The sequence below is a fragment of the Ceratosolen solmsi genome, unplaced genomic scaffold, assembly GCF_000503995.2.
Source record: "Ceratosolen solmsi marchali unplaced genomic scaffold, CerSol_1.0 scaffold35, whole genome shotgun sequence".
NCBI lineage: Eukaryota > Metazoa > Arthropoda > Insecta > Hymenoptera > Agaonidae > Ceratosolen > Ceratosolen solmsi.
The window spans coordinates 98,055-123,664 of NW_011948423.1; the positions used below are offsets into that span (position 1 = coordinate 98,055).

Here is a 25,610-nt window from a genome sequence, read left to right on the forward strand (position 1 = left end):
ACTATAAAATTATTACACAACTTTAAAATTAATAATAGCAACTGTATATTTTCCTTAATAGTTTCATCGTTTAAAAGAAAATGATAAAATTTAATAGGGCGGCATTTAATAAAATAATTTCTAGGTGTTTGTATTTATAAGATAATTTAATTACTTAATATCTTCAAAATAAATAATAATAAAATTTTATTTTATAGAGGAATGTTTATGTAATCTATTAAAAATTACTGGTGAAGTAATTAGTAAATAATTGAAAAGATATAATAAAATGAAATATTAGTAATCTCTGATTTTTTTTATGTAATATTCATTAATGAATAAATTAAAGTAATATTAGTTTTTTTCTAATTTTTCCAAATAAACTAATTTCAACAATGCACTTATTAATGTAGTAAAATGAAGATGAAAAAGTTCTGAATTATGATAGCTAGTTACATTAAAAGTTAACGTCTTTTCTAAAATAAATTTATTAAATAAAGAATATTCATGTATTTTATATCAATCTTGAAGATTGCATTGCTACATATAATATAAATTTGAATGTTTTCATGTTAATTGTGCACTACAAACATAGGATTTACTTATTTCAAACATATTCAATAATATTACATTAATTTATTTCGTAAAAATTAGTTCATCATATACACTCTAAACATGATAGACAACAATGTATAAATGAATGCACACAAAATAGAAAAAGGTATGACAAAGGACTTTGGATATATACAAAGTACAACCTTCGGTCAGTACAATAAAAGTATCATTGTATAAAAGTAGGTAATGATAAGACATCATCTACACTTCACTAAAATTATGTGTAACATACATAATTCCGCCCATAGATTACATTTGAACTACGCGACATCGAAGTTTTGATGCAATAGAACTTGCTAATAATGAGAAGATGATAGAGTGCCTATTATCACGTATGTGTGAATGACCTCAACAACGACATTGCAAGGGCAGCGTTCTTAAGGGGCATGGAGTCAATGAATAATAAAGCAAAGTATGCAAAGTAAGGGGATTGTTAATCACTAAAAGGTTCGTCGTTATAATCAACGAGCAACAAAGTTCGGCTATGAAAACTTCGTACAATTAAATTAAATCGATTGAACAAATGATAATATGGAATTCAGAGAAGTGACCATGAAATACATTTACATATAAATCGAGATTACCATTAAACCGTTTAATAATAATTCCGTCCATAGAATTCATTCGAATTAGGCGATGTCGAAGTTTTGATGCAATAGAACTTGCTAATAATTCGTGTCGAGTACTGTAACATTAAAAAAAAAAACAGTGTCACCTTGGAAATAATATTGCGCGTAGACGTGCATACATTACACTAAAACTCAGATTACAGTAAAGTTTGCAATACTTAAATTAGAAACATTAATTATTTTATTAATTTGTTTTTAAAAACGAAATAATTACATAAAAGCGAATATTAAACGTAATTTATTACCTTACATGTACAAATTATCTAAAACTACATACATAAAAACATTTGAACAAAATTCTTTAGATGAAAAAAACCAACTGTAGTTTTGCACAATAATATTTTTGCTAAAATGATGAAACTTTTGACATTTTTTATACTTATTTCCACATATTCAATATTAATTATCGAAGCTTTTATACGAAGCGGACCTTCACCACATAAACCATGCTTAGACAAATGCAAAAGTAAGTTAATGTATAATGCAATTTACTACTAAAAGTGGAGACATTTAGAAAAAATATAAAATTATTCTTTGTAAATGAACTGGTAATATAAGTTTAACAAGAAATATTCACGAGGAGGAACATAAAACTACCATACTCAATTAAAATATGCTATGAACATTTCTTCCTTTTCTCTTATCTCATAGAAAATAAAACAATATGAATTTAGTTTGTATACGTATGTTAATTATTTTTCACTAGAATTGAAGAATGAAGTGAAAAAAGCAAGATGTCGACGTAGATGCTTCTCTGAACAGATATTGGAAGTTCGATAAAGCAAATATTAATAAAAAGATAAATGCTTTTCACAAGAATATTTTTAATATTTGCTTTCTTCGAAAAAATATAATTGTAAAAATAAAACATATTTGTCAGCATTAATAAAGATCTCTATGCAAATTTCACATAAACTCTTATTATTATACCTTCATTATACGAAAATTTAAATGAATTGACATGTGATAGAATAGAGAGAGAGAGAGAGAGAGAGAGAGAGAGAGAGATTACATGCAAAACAGACACAGAAACATAGAGGAAAAGAGGAACAGAGATCACAAAGTAAATTACAAGTAATAACAGGGGAAGCACAAACTAATGCAAGAGGAAAAATTAACAAAAACAATTGGTAATGTAAATACAATTTATTTAATTACTCCTGTAAATGAATCGGAATTCATTGATCAGTAATTATAAAGTGAAATACAAATCTGCGGAAGCTACTTGCTTCAGTAATCACAACACCAGACAAAAAACGTGAATCTACAGATAATTGCAAAAATTTGGTCTTTTATTTGAGCAAAAATTTGAGCTATTTATTGACTTTTTCATATAATTATATTAAAATAAAACATTTTTCAATCTGAATTTTCTTTCCTAAAGGCCAAAATCAAAATCTATCCAAAATATATTCAAGTGTCGGAAATATATATAATTATTATGTTGTCGATTTAATAAAAGATGCTTACCCAGAGTCATGCCCGAGATTGTTGATCTGCGGTCTTGTATCCTTTGAATAATTCAATTAAATATTAATTTTTCCTTAACATTTTACTAACCTATTTTTATTCATTGTTCATATAAAAAAGTAATAATACTTTTAAGTTGTCAGCAAATCTACTTTTATATTACAAACTTTGCTTTAAACAAACCAATATTTAAAACATAACTATCCTTATGATGTTAATTTATATTATTTATAATCACTATAGCTATCCTAAATAATTTTTGTATATGATCAAAATGAATATTGAATGACAATAATTTTATAAAGTATCTGGCTATCTACAATAAGTATTCTGATAATAAAACAAAATTATACACAATGAAATACTAATATAATTATGAATGTATAAATTTTGCTCTTATTATCAATATTATTATATAATTATAATTATTATTCAGGCTTATTATATTCAATTTTAGAAAAAAATAGAGATATTATTTTTCTTTCACTCTGCTTAATAAAATTATATGGCAATTGATAAAATCATAGAGTGAAAAAGATAAATCAAATAAATGAGTTATTTAAATTATAATTATTAAGGTTATAGGCTCACATCGCTGAAAATCGTAAATATAAATTAAGTAAACTATATTTCTGGGAAATGCTAAGGGCGAAACTACATTATAGCCATTGGAAACTGCAATTTAAAATCTATGGTGTTTCACTGCCGAGTCTGGCCTTTACAAATCAGATCCAGCGATTACGAGGAATTCTAGTGAAGGACTTCGAAGCCCTTTGTGTATAATCGTATTTTCAGATTTTTTTTTCAAGGGCACCCTTGACGCCATAAACACATGCAGACATAAAATACAAATAAATAAATACATAAAATATAATAAATAAATGCATGATATATAATAAATAATTACATGAAATATAATAAATAAATACATGAAATATAATGATTAAATACATGACACATGTTTAAAAAAATATATTAATTATAATAAATATCATATAATATTAATATAGCTTTTATTACTTTATAAAACCATATTACAAAATTATAAAATATATTATATATATCATAAAAAATTGAAGTGGGTTATGACGAAAACTTTGAATATATCAAAAATAGGTATTCGCTAATAAAATCATTATAAAAATAAAAAATTGTTATTACTATTATATTACGATTATTATTACGATAATATTATTATTAGCACTAAATACTCTTTTTAGAATATAAGAAAGCAGCATATAATTAACCATTTATTCTTAACAGAATATTTACAAAATAATACATTTAATATTACATTATAATATTTTTAGATTAATAATATCGGTATTTTAAAGATAATGAAATTTTTAATATTTTTCATACTCGTTATAGCATTATTTATATTAGTTATCGAAGGTAATTAATATGAGATTTTTCATATTCTATCAACATACTAAATATAATATATCTTTTTTCGTGCAGGACGTGAAAATGATCCACGAACAGCCTGTCTTGCAGAATGTCCTAGTAAGTTTCGGTTTTTTCATCTGACGTAGTAAATATAGTTTTGTAAATTTTACATTGAGAGAAGAAATATTTAAATGATCTTATCATACATTAAACCGTTGTATTTAGAGTATTAAATTGTTTATTTTATCTTTGAAAATCAACATAATTCATAAAAAAATTTAATTTATCGATTTACTGCATGAATCTATATACAGTTTTTAGAGTATTATTATTTTATTTTTGGTACACGCAGTCGAGTGTAAAGATATATTTTCAAATTCTATTCATCTTATCGACAATGTACCGTCACCTATTGATGTTCATGTTAATTGGAGAAATTTCAATTACTTAAGGAAATAGAATTCTTGCAACGGATAAAAATTTGCAATAGTTCTCAACTTATTAAATATATTACGTCTAATATATCGTAAATTGTATTTTTATGTATTTTCTTATATCTTTTTTAAAAATTAATTTAATTATTTTTTAAAGAACTTTATGATATACTAATATATCAATATAATTAAATTAATAAAATGTGAAACAACTTTTATATAGAAAACGCTAGAAAAAATATATATTATAGACAAATTTTACTACAAATGATTTTTAAATCAAATCTAAAATTTGTATGTTTGATTAATTTTAATATATCATCATTAAAATATTTTACACTACTATATATTTATATATGCATATATGGTTATTTTTATACATTAAGCAGTTTGTTCCTCGAATATCCTGTAAGAATCTTATAAGTAAATTAATTCTTGTTTTTACTTTAATATAATTATAGAATTTTTATACACTATTTGCTTTTTTATTATTTATTAATTAATTATACATATATATATATATATATATATATATATATATTTTTTAAATTTTTGTACATAATTTTTTTTCTCATATTAGAATTACCGTCTAAACATCAAAGAAGAAAATGTAGAGCTAATTGTTCTACAAAATTAATATTGTAAGAAGAGAATATGATAATTTCATATAGGCAAAAATATAATAAAAAGATTATAAAAAATATGAGTTTTTACCGTAGTTCTTCATAATCGGATTTTATTCAATATTATCCAATAAAAATTTAAATAATGATTATATAACTGTTTATTTTTTTAAATCTAGGATCATTGGTATATTAATCACTATAATTCTTTTTGTTAGATTTAAATATAAATTACTAACAATAACTAACAGTATGAAAAGAAAATATTTCTATAATTAATGTAATGCAACATTATTTATTTCATTTAATTTGGAATTATTATTAACAGTATTTTTAGATATATTTATATTATTATTTGACAAAAGTAGGATTTATATCTTTATAATTTGTATTAAAAAATAATATTCAAATTAGCTCTCATACCTTTAATACCTTTCTTTATAATTATAATTACGTCAGTTTTTTTAATTTTTATCTCTGACCGATGTCATTTATATTTTCTAAATTATACATTATTCTATTTTCTCCCATTTTCATTCTATCCATAATCATTATTTATAATTATATATGAATATAAATACCTTTTTATAAATAAATTTTTATAATTATATCTTTTTAAATGATTATTCTCACTATCCTACGAATTTATAGAAAAATATTATATTCCACGTCTTTCTAATGTTTATTTCGATACCTATTTAAATAGAATATTTTTAATAGTGATATTTATAGTGTTAAATTCAGCACAAATATTATATTAGTATATTTTTAAATTACAACTCTCAGGACAATGATATACTATTAATACGTATATGGTAACGTATAAAACCGAAACATTGATCTTGAAAAGTAAATCCCAACCATCTCATTTATCTACATACTTCTTAGAGTAATTGGAATGCAAATTGTCAAAGTGGTCCACTTTTAGGACTTAAGCACGCTGTAACGAATTGTTATTCATTAATTCTTATAATAATATGTAAAAGACGTAAAATCTTTAGTATGTACATCAGTATATATTGAATTTTCCTACTGTAAATGAAATTTTCTAATTCGATTCGTAATATATTTTAAACATTTTTTTTTGGCCTAATTGAAATAGCATCATACTAATTGTGATAAATTGATATTTACTGTATCACGTTTGCCAAGTCATCAGAATAAGACATGTTACCAACACAGTAAATACAAGTCGAAGTGGCAACTTCGTTATATACACTCATAATGTATCGTTCAGAATATTAAATATCTTAAACTAAGGGAAACAAATTACCTTGAGTTTAAGTGAATTGTAAAACAAGTTCTAAGTACATTATAAAATGCAATAACAATGTAAATAGTTTTATTACCCCACCTTTTATTATTCATAACATAACTGTATTTAATGTTTGTAATAAACGGATATATGCTACAATTTCTCGATCTGTGGATTCATGTCAATAAATAATTATCTTCGTTGATAGACACTTGACTAATACTTTGCATTGTTACATGTTATATTTACTCTGTAAAAAAGCTTTTGAATAAAATGATAAAAATTTATATATGTATTAATTCCTTATTACAGTACAAAATTAATCACATAATTAAATTTATTATTTACAATGCATTCAAGATTGAATTGGATATCATTGTAATTTATTTTCATTTTTGTAAACTTTGTGAAATATTTAATTAAAAAGGTTTTGAATAAATTAAAATACTTAATATTAGCTCAAAGGTAACTCTTATGATAATAGATTCTGCCTTAATTTCGAGAAAATAAATGTTTCTAATATCAAATATAAATTATAATACTTTATTATAAGTACTTAAAAATAATTATTAAATAATTTAAAACTTCTTATCTACTTTCAAAATTTTCTTGTATATTAATTAAAATTACAAAAGTAATTAAGTACGAACAAGCAAAATTTAGATGGCGAGCAATTTTCTTAATAAATCGTCGAGAACTTTAAATTTTATTTCTCAAATTTTAGCTAAATCTTTAAGGAATGTTATTACAAATGGAATATCAAAAGAGTCATGTTTTCTAGATCCTCTGAGATCCTACAATGATATTCTTAATACAAGCATCGTCTACACAATTTTTAATTAATCATGTGCACATTATTAAAGACGAGTAACTCTACCATTTTTTTATCTACACGTGATATATATCCTATCAAACATAGAAAAAGTGTGGTTTCAATAAGTAAAAAAAAAAAGCTCTTGAAATATTCTGTAGCTTACAGGCTTTTGGAAAACATATTTTGTACTATCGTTAAACTAATCCGACAAATTATTATTAATACACCAGTCGGGTACGTTGTTTATAGATAATTCATTGGTGGTTATGACAACGATTATTATACAAATATTATTAAATTATTATTATAAAAGACCACCACCGCATGCTCACATTTTAACAATTCATTTTCAATTTATTCGTCACTCTAACGAATATTTTCATGCATTACAAAAAAAGGATACTACTGATGAAGGAATTGAATAATATCTGAATGTATACTACACCCTATGCACACTGAATGCAATAATACCTGAATGTAAATAGAAGATGATAGAGTGCCTATTATCACGTATGTGTGAATGACCTCAACAACGACATTGCAAGGGCAGCGTTCTTAAGGGGCATGGAGTCAATGAATAATAAAGCAAACTATGCAAAGTAAAGGGATTGTTAATCACTAAAAGGTTCGTCGTTATAATCAACGAGCAACAAAGTTCGGCTATGAAAACTTCGTACAATTAAATTAAATCGATTGAACAAATGATAATATGGAATTCAGAGAAGTGACCATGAAATACATTTACATATAAATCGAGATTACCATTAAACCGTTTAATAATAATTCCGTCCATAGAATTCATTCGAATTAGGCGATGTCGAAGTTTTGATGCAATAGAACTTGCTAATAATTCGTGTCGAGTACTGTAACATTAAAAAAAAAAACAGTGTCACCTTGGAAATAATATTGCGCGTAGACGTGCATACATTACACTAAAACTCAGATTACAGTAAAGTTTGCAATACTTAAATTAGAAACATTAATTATTTTATTAATTTGTTTTTAAAAACGAAATAATTACATAAAAGCGAATATTAAACGTAATTTATTACCTTACATGTACAAATTATCTAAAACTACATACATAAAAACATTTGAACAAAATCCTTTAAATGCAAAAAACCAATTGTAATTTTGCACAATAATATTTTTGCTAAAATGATGAAACTTTTGATATTTTTTATACTTATTTCGGCATATTCAATATTAATTATCGAAGCTTTTATACGAAGCGGACCTTCACCACATAAACCATGCTTAGACAAATGCAAAAGTAAGTTAATGTATAATGCAATTTACTACTAAAAGTGGCGACATTTAGAAAAAATAAAAAATTATTCTTTGTAAATAATCTGGTAAAAGTTTAACAAGAAATATTCACGAGGAGGAACATAAAGCTACCATACTCAATTAAAATATGCTATGAACATTTCTTCTTTTTCTCTTATCTCATAGAAAATAAAATAATATGAATTATTTTATATACGTATGTCAATTATTTTTCACTAGAATTGAAGAATGAAGTGGAAAAAGAAAAATGTCGACGTAGATGCTTCTCTAAATAGATATTGGAAGTTCAATAATGCAAATATTAATAAAAATATAAATGCTTTTCACAAGAATATTTTTAATATTTGCTTTCTTCGAAAAAATATAATTGTAAAAATAAAACATATTTGTCAGCATTAATAAAGATCTCTATGCAAATTTCACATAAACTCTTATTATTATACCTTCATTATACGAAAATTTAAATGAATTGACATGTGATAGAATAGAGAGAGAGAGAGAGAGAGAGAGAGAGATTACATGCAAAACAGACACAGAAACATAGAGGAAAAGAGGAACAGAGATCACAAAGTAAATTACAAGTAATAACAGGGGAAGCACAAACTAATGCAAGAGGAAAAATTAACAAAAACAATTGGTAATGTAAATACAATTTATTTAATTACTCCTGTAAATGAATCGGAATTCATTGATCAGTAATTATAAAGTGAAATACATATATGTAAATACGTATATGTAAACAAAAGCTTTATTGGTTTTTTATTTTATTTATTTCATGGACTGTAGATATAAAAAACGAGTTTGCGATATAAATTTCATAATTGTAGTTGAAGTTTCAATATAATAGTAAATTTTTCATTTTAGTCCTTATAGAAAAAAAATTATGAACTCCACAACTATTCAATTATTGTTGGTGACACTGTTTACATTTTTTATGGACAATGTGCTAATGTCGCCAGATTATCGAGGTGCTCGTGGGTCGATATGGGAGCTTTGCATTCGAAAATGTGATGGTAAGTTTATACATGTACTACTTGATAGCCGTTTAAAATAAAACATTTTCATACTTGCTTCAGTGATCACAACACCAGAGAAAAAACGTGAATGTACAGATCAATGCAAAAATTTTGTCTCATCGCCGATACCCGGAAAATAGAGGAAATCTTTTTATATACTTTTTCATATAATTATATGAAAATAAAACGTTTTCCAATCTGAATTTTCTTTCCTGAAGGCCAAAAACAAAATCTATCCAAAATATATTCAAGTGTCCAAAATATATATAATTATTATGCTGTCGTTTTAATAAAAGATCCTTATAGTAAATTATAACCCAGATTGTTTATTTATGAACCTGAATCTTTTACATAGTACTAGGAAAATCCTTAATTACACGTAATTACAGAACTACCTTTTAGCTTAGTATATTTTCCGGTGTCACTTGATACTTAATAATCTTGTAGTTAAAAAAAAATAACTTGCAGTAATTTTTGAAGATGCCTTTTATTAAAATTATTTTTCATTGAATATATTTTAGTAAGAAAAGTGTATTTCGAAAGTAAATCTGATTAACAGTAAGCAATATTTTTAGAAAATTCTTCTACAATTTGCAATGAGATTAATTAATAAAATAATTCTTATTTCTTTTCTTTTTTTATTTTTGTTATATTTAAAAAAGGACTGTATAGTTCATCATTTGTTCATAATTTTTAATTTAATATATACCTCTTTTAAATAGAATTTCTTATATAAACAATATATCTTTAGGAAAATCAGCTATATCTATTATTATTGTTTGATTAATTAATATAAAATTTAAGGATTAGTATTTTTATGAGTAAGAATGATACAATAAGTAAGAATGATAAAAAGAGGAATTTTTAATTTAATTGAAGATATGAGGAAATAAAAATTAATTGTATGTTAAAAAACTGAATAAAATTCGATCTTTTATTTAAATAAATCTTTTTTCCATTTTCATTCTCTTAATCTCAACGTAATTTCGACAAAATCAGCATTGTTCCCATTTTTTACCCTTTTTCATTGTGGTGCTGTTTTAATTGGTTTAATGTCCACTCTCTTTCTCTCTTCACGGAAAGGGATAAATTAAAAATTCTTGGAATAAGATGATTCAAATGTTCTATATAATAAATACGGAACCTAAAATATGGAGAAAGGTACATCAAATAAATTATTTATTTAAATTATAATTATTAAGGTTATAGCCTCACATCGCTGAAAATCGTAAATATAAATTAAGTAAACTATATTTCTGGGAAATGCTAAGGGCGAAACTACATTATAGCCATTGGAAACTGCAATTTAAAATCTATGGTGTTTCACTGCCGAGTCTGGCCTTTACAAATCAGATCCAGCGATTACGAGGAATTCTAGTAAGGACTTACGAAGCCCTTTGGTATAATCGTATTTTCAGATTTTTTTTTTTTTCAAGGACACCCTTGACGCCATAAACACATACATGCAAATGTCACTTGCTGTACACGCTCAAAGAACATGCAAATAAATTCTGATTTTTGCAATACGCTTTGGTAAATTTTGTTTCTTCGATCTGATAAAATTTGATATAAGAAAAAGTTATTTGTTAGTTCTGAATATCACATTATTTTTTTATTGATTTTTATTGCCAATGATTGTTATAGGCTTCCTTAAGGTTTATAATCGATAAATTAATATTTTCTAAAAACAAGTTATAATGAAAACTATTGATCGTTACTATAGAATCGTTGTAATATTGACAGTCATTTAGTTTTATTTAATATTATTATGGAAAGTTTATTTATATATTCTTTTAATATATAAATGCATTGATAAATAAATACATCAATAATTTCACTATTGATATATCTTTACTATACATATTACTGAATGTTTATTTTTAAATTACGTTTTTTCTCCGTTCACGACAAAATATTTTATTATAATAATAAAGTTTATGGATAATATAGTTGAATTATAGATTTTTAAGAATTTAGTTATAAATTGAAGATCGTAATATCTGCATTTAATTATAAATATCAACTTTCATTTTAAATGAAAATTTAACTTGTATGTAATTGGAAAAATATGATAAATTAATGTATTGGGACTTAATCATTTTATAGTGAAAACAAAACTATTATTCATAACTTTGCCGTAATACTTAATAATTTGTATTTACTATATTAGAACTATTATACTTAATATGAGTAAATTATTCATAAATAATAATGAAATATTATTTTCATAATTACGAAAAATTATATGAATATAATCAATTTTGAATTTTATATTTCTTACATACTTTTATAAATCATAATAATAATTCTTAAAAGAAAATTCATTTTTTCATAAATTATATTTTAAAATTAAATAATTTCAATATTAATTTTTATAAATGATAATATAGGGATAATACCTATTTGCTATAAAAACTCATTTTTTATAATAATTTAAACTATTATTATTAACTAAATAATTTAACTATTTATAATTATATATTAATTTGGAATGAAAAAGTGTTGATAAGCATAAAATAGATATAACCAACAAGAAACATTAATGGATACATTTTCCTGAACATGAAATTCATTATTCACGTTTATTGATAATACTAATTAAAGATAACAAAATTTTCAATATTTTCCACACCATATCATTACAGTTTTTGCACTATTTTTCTAAAGTATTGATATATTCAATATTATATTTTTTAAGTATAAAAGCCTAATGTATACATTATTTGTACGATATGCAATTGAATACACATGCAGTATAAAAAAAGTGATAGTTAATTATTGCGTTGTCATATTACCCAACAGCTAAGTTTAATAATTTTAGAAAAGAAAAATATTTAAACGGTATTATACATCAGATAAATAACATTATTAACCACATTATGTATTTAAATCCTTACAATTATATTATCCAGTCATGCATTGCAAAGGATATGCCGTATCATTAATAACAGAAGTATTTAATTAATTAATTATCAATATTATTTTGTATAACTAAGTTTACCTCATTAAATTACAATTTAAAACAAAAGAAGAATCATAATTATTTCTTATTTTATAAAGTGTATTGTGATTTGATGATGTTTTACTGTAAAATTTCACACCTCAGATTGGCTAAAACATTTTCTAGTTATAAATATATTTACAGTCAATGAATAATTCATTTTATTGAGATATTAAAGAAATCGCGATATCACTGAAAATATTATCAGATTTTTATATAATTTTTATATAGTTTAAGCTATTTATATTTATAATATAATATAATATAAATATTATTATATAATAAATATAAATATAATAAAATATAAAGCTATTTATATAATTTAACTGTATATACAGTTTTTATTTCCATAAATAGTATTAATAATAATTCAAAATCGAAAATAAGAAGGCTAGCATAAAATTTATGAGATTCTAAAAATATAATTAGATAATTTAATTTTTTAATATAATTACTGAAATCAATATTTTTACAAAAAATTAATTTTAACTGTCGCGAATTTAATCGTTTCTTTATTACAAACCAATATTTCAATATTATATTTACGAGATAATATTTAAAATTATAACACGATCATATTATAAACTTAATATAATTATATTTATAATTATGCAATTTTAATATTGAAAATCGTTAAGTACTTATATATTTAACTTTTTACTTTTATTTAAGAAATAGATACGAACGATTTCATTTTATAGTAGTTTCAATTTATTATTCAACGCATGACTTTGATGTAATCAGGTACTTTGAATTTACAACTTTTGTTAGGCGGTAAATTCTGTAATTATCTTACAAACGTTAGCATGACTTTAATTTTTATTCAATATAACATTTATTCATACAATAGTAGGATTATTAAAAAATTATATGAAAAAAAAATTGTAATTGAATTAATATTTATCATTGTTAAATAAGAAATTTCAATGTTCGTTTTTTTCAAACTTTTTTTTATTTATATTTTTTTAAACTACTTGTATGTTAGTTCAGAAGCGATAATTCGCCATTTATTTTAATATTTATATATTTATGATTAAAGGAAAATTATAAGATTACCAAAGCGTAAATGATATTTTTAATAAATTGTTAGTATATAAAAGGGCAATTTATTCAATTAATTTTATTTTATTTATAATATTTTATGTATACATTCAAAATAGATATAATTTTTGTATACGTAATTTTAAATATTTTAAATAATTGTAAAATAAATTTCAATTAAATCGTACTTTTTATTCTCTTTTTCACTGTTTTATATATTTTAGTTAATATTGTTGATTGATTATTTTATCTTATTTATTTAAATTGTACTCTTTACTTTAAATATTGTTTTAAATTCTAAATATATTATAAATCATCATTTAGTAATGAAACTATAAAATATTAGTATTTCATTCATTTTATACGTACATATTTGAATGTAAACAATTATTTCAATAAATAATACAATGTGATTAAAAATGCTTTTTAATGTACTTACTGGTTTTTATAATTATGTTTTCATATATTAATTGAGAATGTTAGATAGAGAAATGTAAAAAGCAATTTTTCAATAATAATAATTTTCATGGCATTACATAAATTATAATTTTATTTAATATTGAAACTATTTAAAACACATAACATTTTAATAATTAACTATTTTTCTGTGATAATATTTTTAATAATGAGAACAATATCTATTTTCATCACAGCATAATGAAAATTTAACAAATAGCTTAATAAGTATATTTTTATTATTTCTTTATTTGCACAGATACATTGGCTAAAATAATATATTTGCAATTATGTCAGTATATTGATAATTTATCGTTGACGAAACTCTGAAAATAATTTAATTTAGTTAAATTTTATATAAGCAATATATCTGTTTAATATACATTATGAGTACATCGGAATAAAGAATAAATTAGTTTCAGGATTCATACCTTCAGTGTCATTATTAACAGTGACGTCTGCATCTCCTCCTCCTTTTCCTTGTTGCCAATTCTAAAATAAATTTCACAATTATTATTCAAAACAGCCATATGAAACTATGAGTATTAATTGTAATTATTCGTAATAGCAACTTAAATAAGACTCAAACAGTTATTATTATAATTTAAATATTACATTATAAGAATATTCCCAATAACATATTCAACGATATAATATAGAATAACAGTTTATAAAATTTAATTAAAATTACAAAATAATAGATATTTTATAATTTTAGATTAACATTTAAAATTATGTATTATAATTTTTAAACATATCAAACGTTTTAATTAATATTTCTTATACTGATGAATTATTCGATTAAATTTGCAGAAATTAATGCAAATACAATTTACTTACTATTACAATCATTGATGCATGATTGCTTTCGTGGGCTTCCTAAGCATTCTAAACAAAAATTATTGTATTAATTATTATAAATAATAATATATACCCTGTAACTATAAATATGTACCCTCGATAAATACTGAGCAAAAGATGACAATACATAAGAAAAATATTAAAAGTTTCATTTTAATTAATCAATATTGACATTCAGACAAAAATTAATATATTTGCATTGCTTTCGATTTAGTTCGTCTTTTTATACTAAAAAACTAATCATTAATAAACAAGAATAGTGATTCGTGCACACGAAATCTTTTTGTTTATTACCTCGAGTTTCGTAAGAGTATTATATTATTTGAATATTACGCTTCTTTTTAAACAATAAAATTATTAAAAATAAAAATTATTTTTGGTAAAGTATATATCTATTATTCATAAATTTTATTACTTTTGTCATTATGTAGGAAAAATGCTAATTCTGCAATAATGTATAGAAATACTATCAAATTATTATTTATAATAAAGTGTTAACAATTAAATTACGTATAATTAAGATAAGTAATTTTTTTATGAAATTGGACATGTTAAAATAGAATAAGGATATTTAATATTTCTAATATTTAAATAAAGGAATTTTTTACTTTTCTCTTTCAAGTATTATTAATATTTAATTTCGATAATGTGTTTAATTGCCATATATATGAGTATCTTCCAATAAATTTCAACATATTATTAAAAAATTAGCACATCGAATAAATAGTTGTGTATTATCGTTGTAAATAATTTAAATAAACAAATCATCTTTTATGTATATAATTTGATTTTTGTGATATGTGTATATTTAATAATATATAATTTATATTATTTTATCTCAATTACTATAAAAATTCAAATTTAATAAAATGTATATTTAAACTACTCTCTTGTACTAAAAAGGATGTGACAATAATACCTGAAAATAATGTGGAATCGAAGGGGCATGTAATATGTAAGGGCAATCATGTTGGTGGGGGAAAGAGACGTATAGGTGATGAGATCGACGCCCATGGCGTTCGAGGTGTCTCCCTCACTCAAGTGACTAAAATGTTGCTGAATCTCGATGATTAAACAAATTCCGTCCATGAAAGTTGTGCTTGAAAGTACATATTTTATCCAAAATATAATTTATCGATTGTATTCTTCTAGTTGTTTTCGTCAATAAATAATTTACAATATGAATCTGATAATTAGAAAAAAATTTTTCTAGACGTAGTAGTCGAAGTAATATAGATTTTTTATAACTAATGTAATATGAAATATATAATATGAAATATAATATGAAATATTTTATGTAATGACACTCGCCGCCCAATAATTAAACAGAACTGTAAACAGGATTCGAGCTACACACTATTAAAATTAGGCGAAAAAAGGCTATCGGTAACTTTAAAATATGAAAATATTTAATATGAAATTGGAAGTGGAAATAACTACTCATTCACGCTGTTATTGATCAAACGTTGCAAGGATATTCGAAGTGATTAAGGTGATCGAAAGCAGATGGAAAAATAGAGCCTAACTAAAGTACGATGTCAATGAGAAGAAAGAATGTTTTCCAATTCAATAAATACCAACGGCCCAATATCTGTTCAGTATACAACTGAAAATACGCTTGATTCTAAAATGTTTATCATTCTATTCTACTATTCTTAAAATTTTTATATTAAAAATAAAGTAATTTTTTATAGCTATATAAGATATACATATATATATATATATATATATTATATATAATTAAAAATCGATAATATAGACAAGTTTCGCCTAACAATAAAAAAAATACTTGATATTATATATTACAATGCAGCCCAAAATGATATGTTCATAATTTTTTATTTTTAATAATAGTGAAGATAATTTAGTATTTTTTTTTTCATTAATTTAATTTTATTAATTTGAAATTTTAATTACCATGCTGTAGAGTTCTAACACGAAATATTCTTATTAAAAATTTCAAAAAATTCTTTTAAGTATTTCTAAAAAATAAAATAAAGAATAAGAATAATGATAATGAATCATTACGTGCAATTATAATAAATAATTGAGATAATGAATCATTACGAAATTTTTTATTATTATATTACATCAGTATTTTTAATTATTCTAATTACTTAAGCACACATGCATACACGCGCGCGCGCGCGCGCGCACACACACACACACACACATAATTCTTAAAGTATATTTATGTAATTTTTTAAAACTATTTTTTAATACTATTATATAGTTATAGTTTGTGTACTATTACATTAGCTAGGAGAATTATTAGACAAAATATGTCGATATCATTATATTTGAGAGAATATACTAATATCGAATATATAAAAGAATATATACAAATATATCATTATATTGCATTTCCATTATCAATCCTTACAATTACAAGCTGATCTAAATGCATTACGTGTACTTTGGTACAAATATTTATTTACAGGCGTCAGCTTATTCATTCTTGATATTACACCACAGTGTATTTTAAATTTTAAATCTATGGATGTCAAAATCATTGTTAATTCTTAAGTTGTAAATAATATAAATCATCTTTAAAATTACATGATTAATGATTTATTTTACCTATTTAACGTCATAAATTTCTCTATAATATTAACTTTATTTTATACTAGATAATTTAAAACTTCGAGAGCAATAATAATTTTTATTTGTAATATCGAATATGGAAATATATATATATATATATATATATATATATATATACATACATAGCCTAAGTACAGATAGAATATTATTATTCTTTAATTTACCTTTTATGATTGAAAATAATTTTTAAAAAAGATTGCTAATTTTCATAATAATGAAAATTTTATATATGTATGATAAAACGAAGATTAATATCAGACTTGAAAGGAATATTATTTGACGTATAGAATTAAAAATTTTGAAGTTGTAATTATAAAAAAAATTTTAAATAATTTGAAATAAATATTTATATTTTATTTTAATATCTCCTATAGGATAGTTCATCAATTTACTTACTAAATGTATGGTTCATTATTGAGAATTTCAACCAAAAGCTTGATTTATAGTCCTGAAATATATATTTACTATATCTAATTATATCATAGAAAAAATGAGCAAATATGTTTGATTTCCGTTTAAATTTGATATAAGTTGCCAATTATAAAACTGTATAAATATTATGAATAGTTTGTTATATTTTTGTATAATAAATATCACAAATAAATAATATTACTATAATGATATACTGAAAATAATAATATTATTAAAAGTGACTCTGTGTTCATAAAATTGTCCAAATAAATTAGCTAATACAATTTCTAATTCCGAGAAATTAAATAAACCGGTTGAACTATATTTTCAAATTAAATCCATTTTGATGAATTATTAAATGATATTTACATTCTAATGTAAAATATTTGCAATTAAAAACTTTTTAATAAATGCTGAATAACTGAAATGTCATATTTTCAGAAATGTAAAACCGATAATAAGCAAAATATAGATTAAAAATTTTAGAAAATTTAAAAAAATCATTCTATTATGCTAATGAAGAGAAAAGCTTATAAATATTTTAGTGAATGTTAAAATTTGTTGAAATTAATCGTTTTTAACGCAATAATATTTGGAGTGATGTTACGTTTACAAATATATAAATATATTTTTCTGCATCGAGTACGACATGATCTAATGTCTGAATAAATTTCCATGGGCATATACGGCATGATATCCACGAAATAGTCGACAATCTGCACCCATCCGCAGTCATCCATTATAGATAAGAATAGTCTTATCGTCTTTAAATCAAACGTAATAAGATATATCGATTACACGAAGGGGAACGATTAGTTTTCGAGTCGCGTATCGCAAGCCGCGCGAATTGCTCACTCCAAATGCACGAGCCCAGACACGCACGTTGAGATCGCAATACAATGAAACACATGTACACGGCGAACCATGGCCACCCGCGCAATACTTTCGTGCACAATACATAGTTATGAGGAGAAGTCAACGAAACCAGCGAGAGTGAAAAAGAAGGAGAGAGTGTGAGAACGCGTGAGCGCGGGAGGACGGAACGGAGGAAGACAAAAACGTGCGTAAGGAGAGGTGGGGGTAGAGATATTGGTATTTTATGTGATACAAAGAGAGATGGCGAGATGCACGTACACGAAAAGAGAGAGAGAGAGAGAGAGAGAGAGAGAGAAACGAGACATAGAGAATTCCAATTTATGTAGCCTATGTTTTATATGTATATTTGTGTATGGATGTGTTTGTATATATGTACATATATATAGAAGCGCGAGCACGTGTGCGTGTGTGTGTATGTGAATATATATATACATATATATCAGTTTACGCATATGTAGATGTGAATGGGGATGGGTAGACGCGCATGTGTTTTCTGCGCGGCAATCACGTCTCCCAAGTATAAAAGAACTTACGAACTTAGCCCAAGTCATCAGTTCTCTAGTGATCCACTCGTTAAGAAACATGGATTGTCAGGTAGGCGTATAGTTCGAGGGACTAATTAACAAATTTCTACGTAAAACCATCTCTTATTTTGCTTTCTGTTACCACTAATTTTTGTAGCATTGCTCGTTTGAAGTATCTCTTTAAGTTATTGAATATATGCTTAGATAAATTCTTGTAGGAATTAATGACTGGCTAATTTTATTTTTACTATACTAACTGCATTTATAAAATTATTTAATTTATTATAAATTTTTTTATACATTAAATGGATGGTTTGTAAAAAATCTTGGGTAAATAATAAATGGATTGCTAAAACGAAGGTAAATACATGAAATGTATATATATATATATATATATATATAAAGGGAATCTTAATAATTTCGATGGTATTAACTCTCCGAGTAAAGCGATAGAAAAATTCCATATATTTTTATCTTTAAGTGGACCTTATCCTAGACTAATTCTAATATAGTTAATGTAAGCGACTGAGGGTCCAACTGTGCAGATAGAGGAAAAAAGGGAATACCTAACGAATGGACCCTAAACGATTATCGTTAGCATAATAATGTGAATAAAATGAAAAAATTAGATTTACTGCAAATGCTTTTACTAGACTCTTGTTTTATTTTTTTCAATTAATTTAAAATATAAAGCTCTGTATAGTTATCCGCTGGGGAAAGAACGGACCTAATGTCTACCTTTACAATTATCGTTGTCAACTTGTGATCACATTAATAACAAATAAAGCAAAAATTATTCTTTTAGACAAATTTAAGTTTGAATCGCTTGCAATTTCACACGCCATCTTCTAAGCGTCTCGGTACATTGAAACGATCACCAAGACAAATATTCATCGGAAATTTAACGCCAATAAAATGCTTGAATGTACAATCAAATGGAATATTCCTTGTATCCTTATAAAACCTTATATTCCAGAGTCCAGTTAGATCGCAACTTGATGAAAAGACAATATTTTATTTTTATCCACTCAGTGCATTCTTCTACTGGTTGGACTGGCTGCCGTCAGCGGCCTTACCGTCCCGGTCACCCAAACCGTAACCGTCGAGGCCAAGCCAAAAGAGACGCAGCCGCACTACAGTTTTGCCTACGACGTGCAGGATGCGCTGACGGGCGACTCCAAGGCTCAATACGAGAGGCGCGACGGTGACGTCGTCCAGGGCAGCTACTCGCTCATCGAGGCCGACGGCACCAGGCGTATCGTTGACTACACGGCCGATCCCATCAACGGCTTCAACGCCGTTGTACATAGAGAGCCGGCACTCGTCACCGAAGTCAACGCGGCCGTCGTTCCAGGAATCCCGGCTACGCTCACGAGACCGAGCGGCGGTGTAGGCCCGAAGCCTCCGCAAGTGCCCACCACCGGCCCCGACTCGGACGTCGAGGTGCTCGACGCGCGCTTGAGCCAGCAGTATCAGGAGCAGCGACCCCGACTTCAGAGCAAACGACCAAGAGCCCAGAGCCTCCGGGTTCGACCTCGCCAAGGTAGCAGCGATAAACTCGAGTTGACGCCGGATACCGAAGAGGTAGCGGAAGTAGCCACGCGCGAGTCAACCCCGGAGACTATTGAGCCCGTGGCTGCAACCCTACCCGTATCCGCTGTGCCAGTGGCCGATGCCGTCGTGCAGAGGACTTACGCTACTCCAGCGACCCTGGCCTTCGGTTATCCAGCCTACTCGGTTTACACGGCCACCTACTCGTCGCCGTTTAGTTACAGTTCGCCAGTCGCGGGCTTGACTTACGCGGCCACTGCTGTCGCGTAAGGCCAAAGCCTAAGAAAATTCATCTTGTCTTTGGAGTAGAAGTCTCGCTAAATGCCAATGACTCTGAAACACCAAACATTGTGAATATTGTTGATCTTTACTAAGTTTGTACAAAAATGACAATAAATATTAAGTCTGTTTCAAATCTATGTGGCGTCTGTATTACTTATCCTCCTTTCATGCATTACGATCCTCGATTATCAAATGAGTTTATAACAGACAAATTAACAATGATGAAATGTAAAAATTGTAAATTGACAACTAAGTGTAATAAATTGTAGCATTAGATTATACCCAAAATTTAGTATGGAGATATTGTTTCAAAATTCGTCGTAACATTTTTATCTAATTTACAATTTAAATAACAAATATTATGGATATAAAAATAGTTGCGTGGCCTATATGAACAGTAAATTAGTTTTGTTATAATTTATAAAAAAAAAAGGAGAAAAGAAACTAGTTCTAAAATAAGTATCTCTATGAGACAATAGTAAAAAAAATCGTAAGAACTGCGAAGGAAATGTAATAATAATATTATAAAATGTTATGAATAATAATGGAATACGTTTAACTAAATCTGACTCAATGGTCAATTTTACTTTGATTATATTATATAATTTTTCTACATATAATTTCATGAATTATATGTAATAAGAATTATTTGTACATATATACCGCCAATATATTAAACCAAATCTCTTCTCATATATCTTACATTTCCTATCATCAAAATGAAAATGAAAAAGATATATTAAATATATTACTAAAATATTACTTAATTCCAAATTCTATCCAATTAAAAATAATTTAATTACCAGATCCAGTATGAATGATGAGGTACATCAGATAAAAAAATCTTATATATATACAATAATCATATTTAAAAATTGGATTCAAAATATAAAAAATAGTCTGGAAAGTTATCAATATTATGTATCCTTAAGATCCTTATATAAGTATACTATTTTATGAAATTATTTGCAGATTGAAAAAATGAATAGACCAATAGAAATTGAGAAAATATTATATTTTATATTTAACACTATATAATTGTAGAAATATAAAGAAATATAAATTAAAAATCTATTCAATTAATAGTATAGTTTTTAATTGATATTTGGTGAAGTACATAGTACTTCTTCATGCTCGATAAATTTCTCTTTTCGATAAAGTTCTAAATTTTTAAACAAAACAAATAATAAAATATTTATCGAGAAAACTTGTTTATCCAAGAAAAAAAAACTTATTAGCGGAAACAAAGTGCATCTCATTAAAAATGCCATGCAATATTTCCAAAAGCCAGTCGATATTCTCAAGATACTTAAGTGCTTTGCATTTTCAAACAGTGATTCTCAAAACATCCAGGCATTGCAACTTCGGCTTTTCAAGTGCAACACGTACAATCCCATTCACTGCAGGGGTCATAGGCTCATAATATGATGCAACAACGACGTAATCTAAAGTAACATCGTGTTACGTTACGCATCTCACATCGAAAAATGCAGCGAAAACAGATGGACGTGATGAGAATTCAAATGAAAATTAAATTGGTAACATGGAAATCACGCCTCCTCGTACACCTTCATTATTCTAACGCCGATAATTCTCGTTAATTAGTATCGAGAGCCTATGCATTGTGAATTACATTATTTTTATACGTGTGTTTACTCTTTTTATACCCCTTTCTTCTCTCTCTCTCTCTCTCTCTCTCTCTCTCTCTCTCTCATTCTCTATAAATCATTTTAAATTTCCCTTTTTTTGTTCAGGTTTTATTTCTTTTTTTAAACATAAGATTTAAGAAATTTTTTTAAATAACGTTGTTTCTTTTATAATTTAAGCTAATAAAGAAAAAATGAACATACAATCAACTCATTGTAGATAATATTGTCATATTATGTAGAAGAATAAACAGTAATTTATCTTGGTATAATACTACTGAATGGAGGTTTAATAAAGTTTGAATCTTAAAAGGTTCATGAATTTTTCTACAATTTAATTCTTGTCAAACTTTTCTTACTAATCTTCTTTTGTAATATGATTATTATAAATATTTATACAATACAAGTAATAATAATATCTATATAGTATTAAATATTTTAATTTATATTTAATAATAGTTTATTTATTTAATACATATACAAATAAGTATAAGTATTAACAATATTTATACTACGACACTAATTATGATAGTAATTTTCAACGAGCAAATGAAATAATTTATTCATAATATATATGAAAATATAACTCAATATTCCTCCTTTGAAGGAGATTTCTCGAATTATTCAAAACGATTATTCAATGTTACCCACGACATATTATAGAAGAAAATAACAAATTATTTCCCGATAGACAATTTCTCAAATCCATACCACGATACTATATACTTTCTTTTTCTTCTTCTACTTCTTCTACTTCTTCTTCTTCGTTAACGCACATATAAAAAAATTAGATTGTCAAATTGATTTAAGCATAAACTTTTGATGCAAACGCCGTTCAAAAGGTATTGGGTATATAAATAAGAGATCGAACTGTCTTAATAATTTTAAAACAATTAATTTTATTAACAAAAAATTATCGCCATGGCCTATTTACAATGGTATCAATTTAACAAAATCACGCAACTGCACATGCAACTCCAGCGAGGACACATATAATGCACGTGTCGCTAAAAATTCGTAGGTAAATAAAAAGTCGTCTAGACAGCGTAGGTCGCGTAGTTGCCGGGGAGTCCTAATCTCGTAGCTACGGCTCGTGGTATACTGTAAGCTTGGTAAACGGGAGCAGCGACGGGTGCAGCGGCCACGGGTGCAGCAACCAAAGGTGCAGCGGCCACAGTCCTCCTGAGCACAGGTGCGGCAATGGGAGCGGCGGCCACGGTTCTGCTCAATAGTGGTGCGGCGATGGGAGCGGCGGCCACGGTTCTGCTGAAGACTGGTGCGGCAATGGGGGCAGCAGCCACGGTTCTACTCAATACTGGTCCGGCAATGGGAGCGGCAGCCACGGTTCTGCTCAATAGTGGCGCGGCAATGGGGGCGGCGGCTACGGTACGGCGAAATAACGGTGCGGCGATGGGAGCGGCGACGGTCCTGGCGTACACGGGCCCGGCAACGGCACCGGCAGCTACTGTCCTCGCCAGAAATGGTGCTGCGACGGGGGCCGTGGCGATTCTCTCGGCAACGATTGGCGCGCTGACAACCGGAGCCGACTGGACGACTGTCTTGGCGACGACCGGAGCGGCCACGGCAGCAACGGCCGGCTCACGGTTCACGACGGCGTTGAAGCCATTGATGGGATCGGCCGTATAGTCGACGATACGTCTAGTACCGTCGGCCTCGATGAGCGAGTAGCTGCCCTGGACGACGTCGCCGTCGCGCGTCTCATATTGAGCCTTGGAGTCCCCCGTAAGCGCATCCTGCACGTCGTAGGCGAAACTGTACTGAGGTGCTGGATCGAAGTTTTCGATTTTGGCGAGGAGAGGACCTGGAGCGATCGCTGCCAGGCTTGACTGGATCGTGCCGATGACGGCAGAGAAGCATATTATAGTCAGCATCTGCGGAGAATACGGAACGTGGAGATTAATTATCAAGAGAATAGATCTGAGTACGTACTGATACTTCTGATGCGCTCTAATTTATAATGTTCATATCTTATTGAGACTCTCTGAATAAATTCACATGGACACGTATAATGTAATCGATCTTTCGTACCAAGGAAAAGAATGACTTAAATCTGGATCATTTAAATGATATTTATGCCTCGGTAATTTTGATTAAAATGACTCGAATTAGTCTGTGAGATTTAAAATTTTGTAAAGTTCAATTTTATTTCTATCCTTTAACATGCTACTAGATAATTTTAATTTCAAGCACATATAATTGTGTCCGTAAATTGACTATATAAGTGTGAACTTTTGATTTGAAGTAAGATTAAGTACTTTATATCTGACAGTTACGATATATGCAATTTTAGAAGTTACAATATCGAAACGCGTGCGAATAATACAGTCCATAATTTTCAATAAGTCAGTTATAACTAATAACATTTGTGTGTAAAGTAACTGTAAGAATTTTGCAAAAATATATATAAAGTCTTTTTCTACAATTCCAATTCTACAGCATTTCACTAATAAGTCACTAACGAAATACCTTGTACGCCATTGCTTCAAATTTTTGACTTCGTCGAGAGAATTGCTAGCGAAACTGTGCTGCCTGCAATCGAAACTGCGAGGAGAAAACTGATGCCACCCGATCGCCGTCCTGGCGCTTTTATTGTCAAAGGATGTCACAACCTTATGACTCCTCCTCCGACGCGGTTATCAAGAATGCGCTGTTGATCACACGCTTGCGCACTCGACCTGACAGCGACGACACCGAGAAGGCGACGCAAGGGTAGCTGGCTAAGGCCGCCTGTCTCAAGGTCAAACCGGGACTAGGTAAAGACAATATTCGCTGTTGCGCGATTCATATTGCTGTCTTGCTCGTATAATTGTCGAATAGTGATA

At 26.9% G+C, this 25,610-nt stretch overlaps 2 protein-coding genes and 1 long non-coding RNA gene across 3 annotated transcripts; 1 reads left to right on the plus strand and 2 right to left on the minus strand.

The window, feature by feature from the left end:
• Nucleotides 1–14,301: 14,301 nt before the first annotated feature.
• On the minus strand, nucleotides 14,302–15,057 carry LOC105362074 (uncharacterized). Its single transcript, XR_912867.1, has 4 exons — nucleotides 14,968–15,057; nucleotides 14,853–14,900; nucleotides 14,444–14,504; nucleotides 14,302–14,338 (listed from the first exon to the last, which is right to left on the minus strand). It is a non-coding gene; the product is annotated as an uncharacterized LOC105362074 (long non-coding RNA).
• A 4,274-nt stretch (nucleotides 15,058–19,331) lies between these two features.
• Nucleotides 19,332–21,109, plus strand: LOC105362371 (cuticle protein-like). The gene is made up of 2 exons (XM_011499810.1): nucleotides 19,332–19,358; nucleotides 20,321–21,109. The coding sequence occupies exons 1-2, from the start codon at nucleotides 19,347–19,349 to the stop codon at nucleotides 21,107–21,109; spliced, it is 801 nt and encodes a 266-aa protein (XP_011498112.1). The 5' UTR covers nucleotides 19,332–19,346.
• A 2,587-nt stretch (nucleotides 21,110–23,696) lies between these two features.
• On the minus strand, nucleotides 23,697–25,266 carry LOC105362372 (cuticle protein 19.8-like). The gene is made up of 2 exons (XM_011499811.1): nucleotides 25,255–25,266; nucleotides 23,697–24,659 (listed from the first exon to the last, which is right to left on the minus strand). The coding sequence occupies exons 1-2, from the start codon at nucleotides 25,264–25,266 to the stop codon at nucleotides 23,805–23,807; spliced, it is 867 nt and encodes a 288-aa protein (XP_011498113.1). The 3' UTR covers nucleotides 23,697–23,804.
• Between the last annotated feature and the right edge of the window lie 344 nt (nucleotides 25,267–25,610).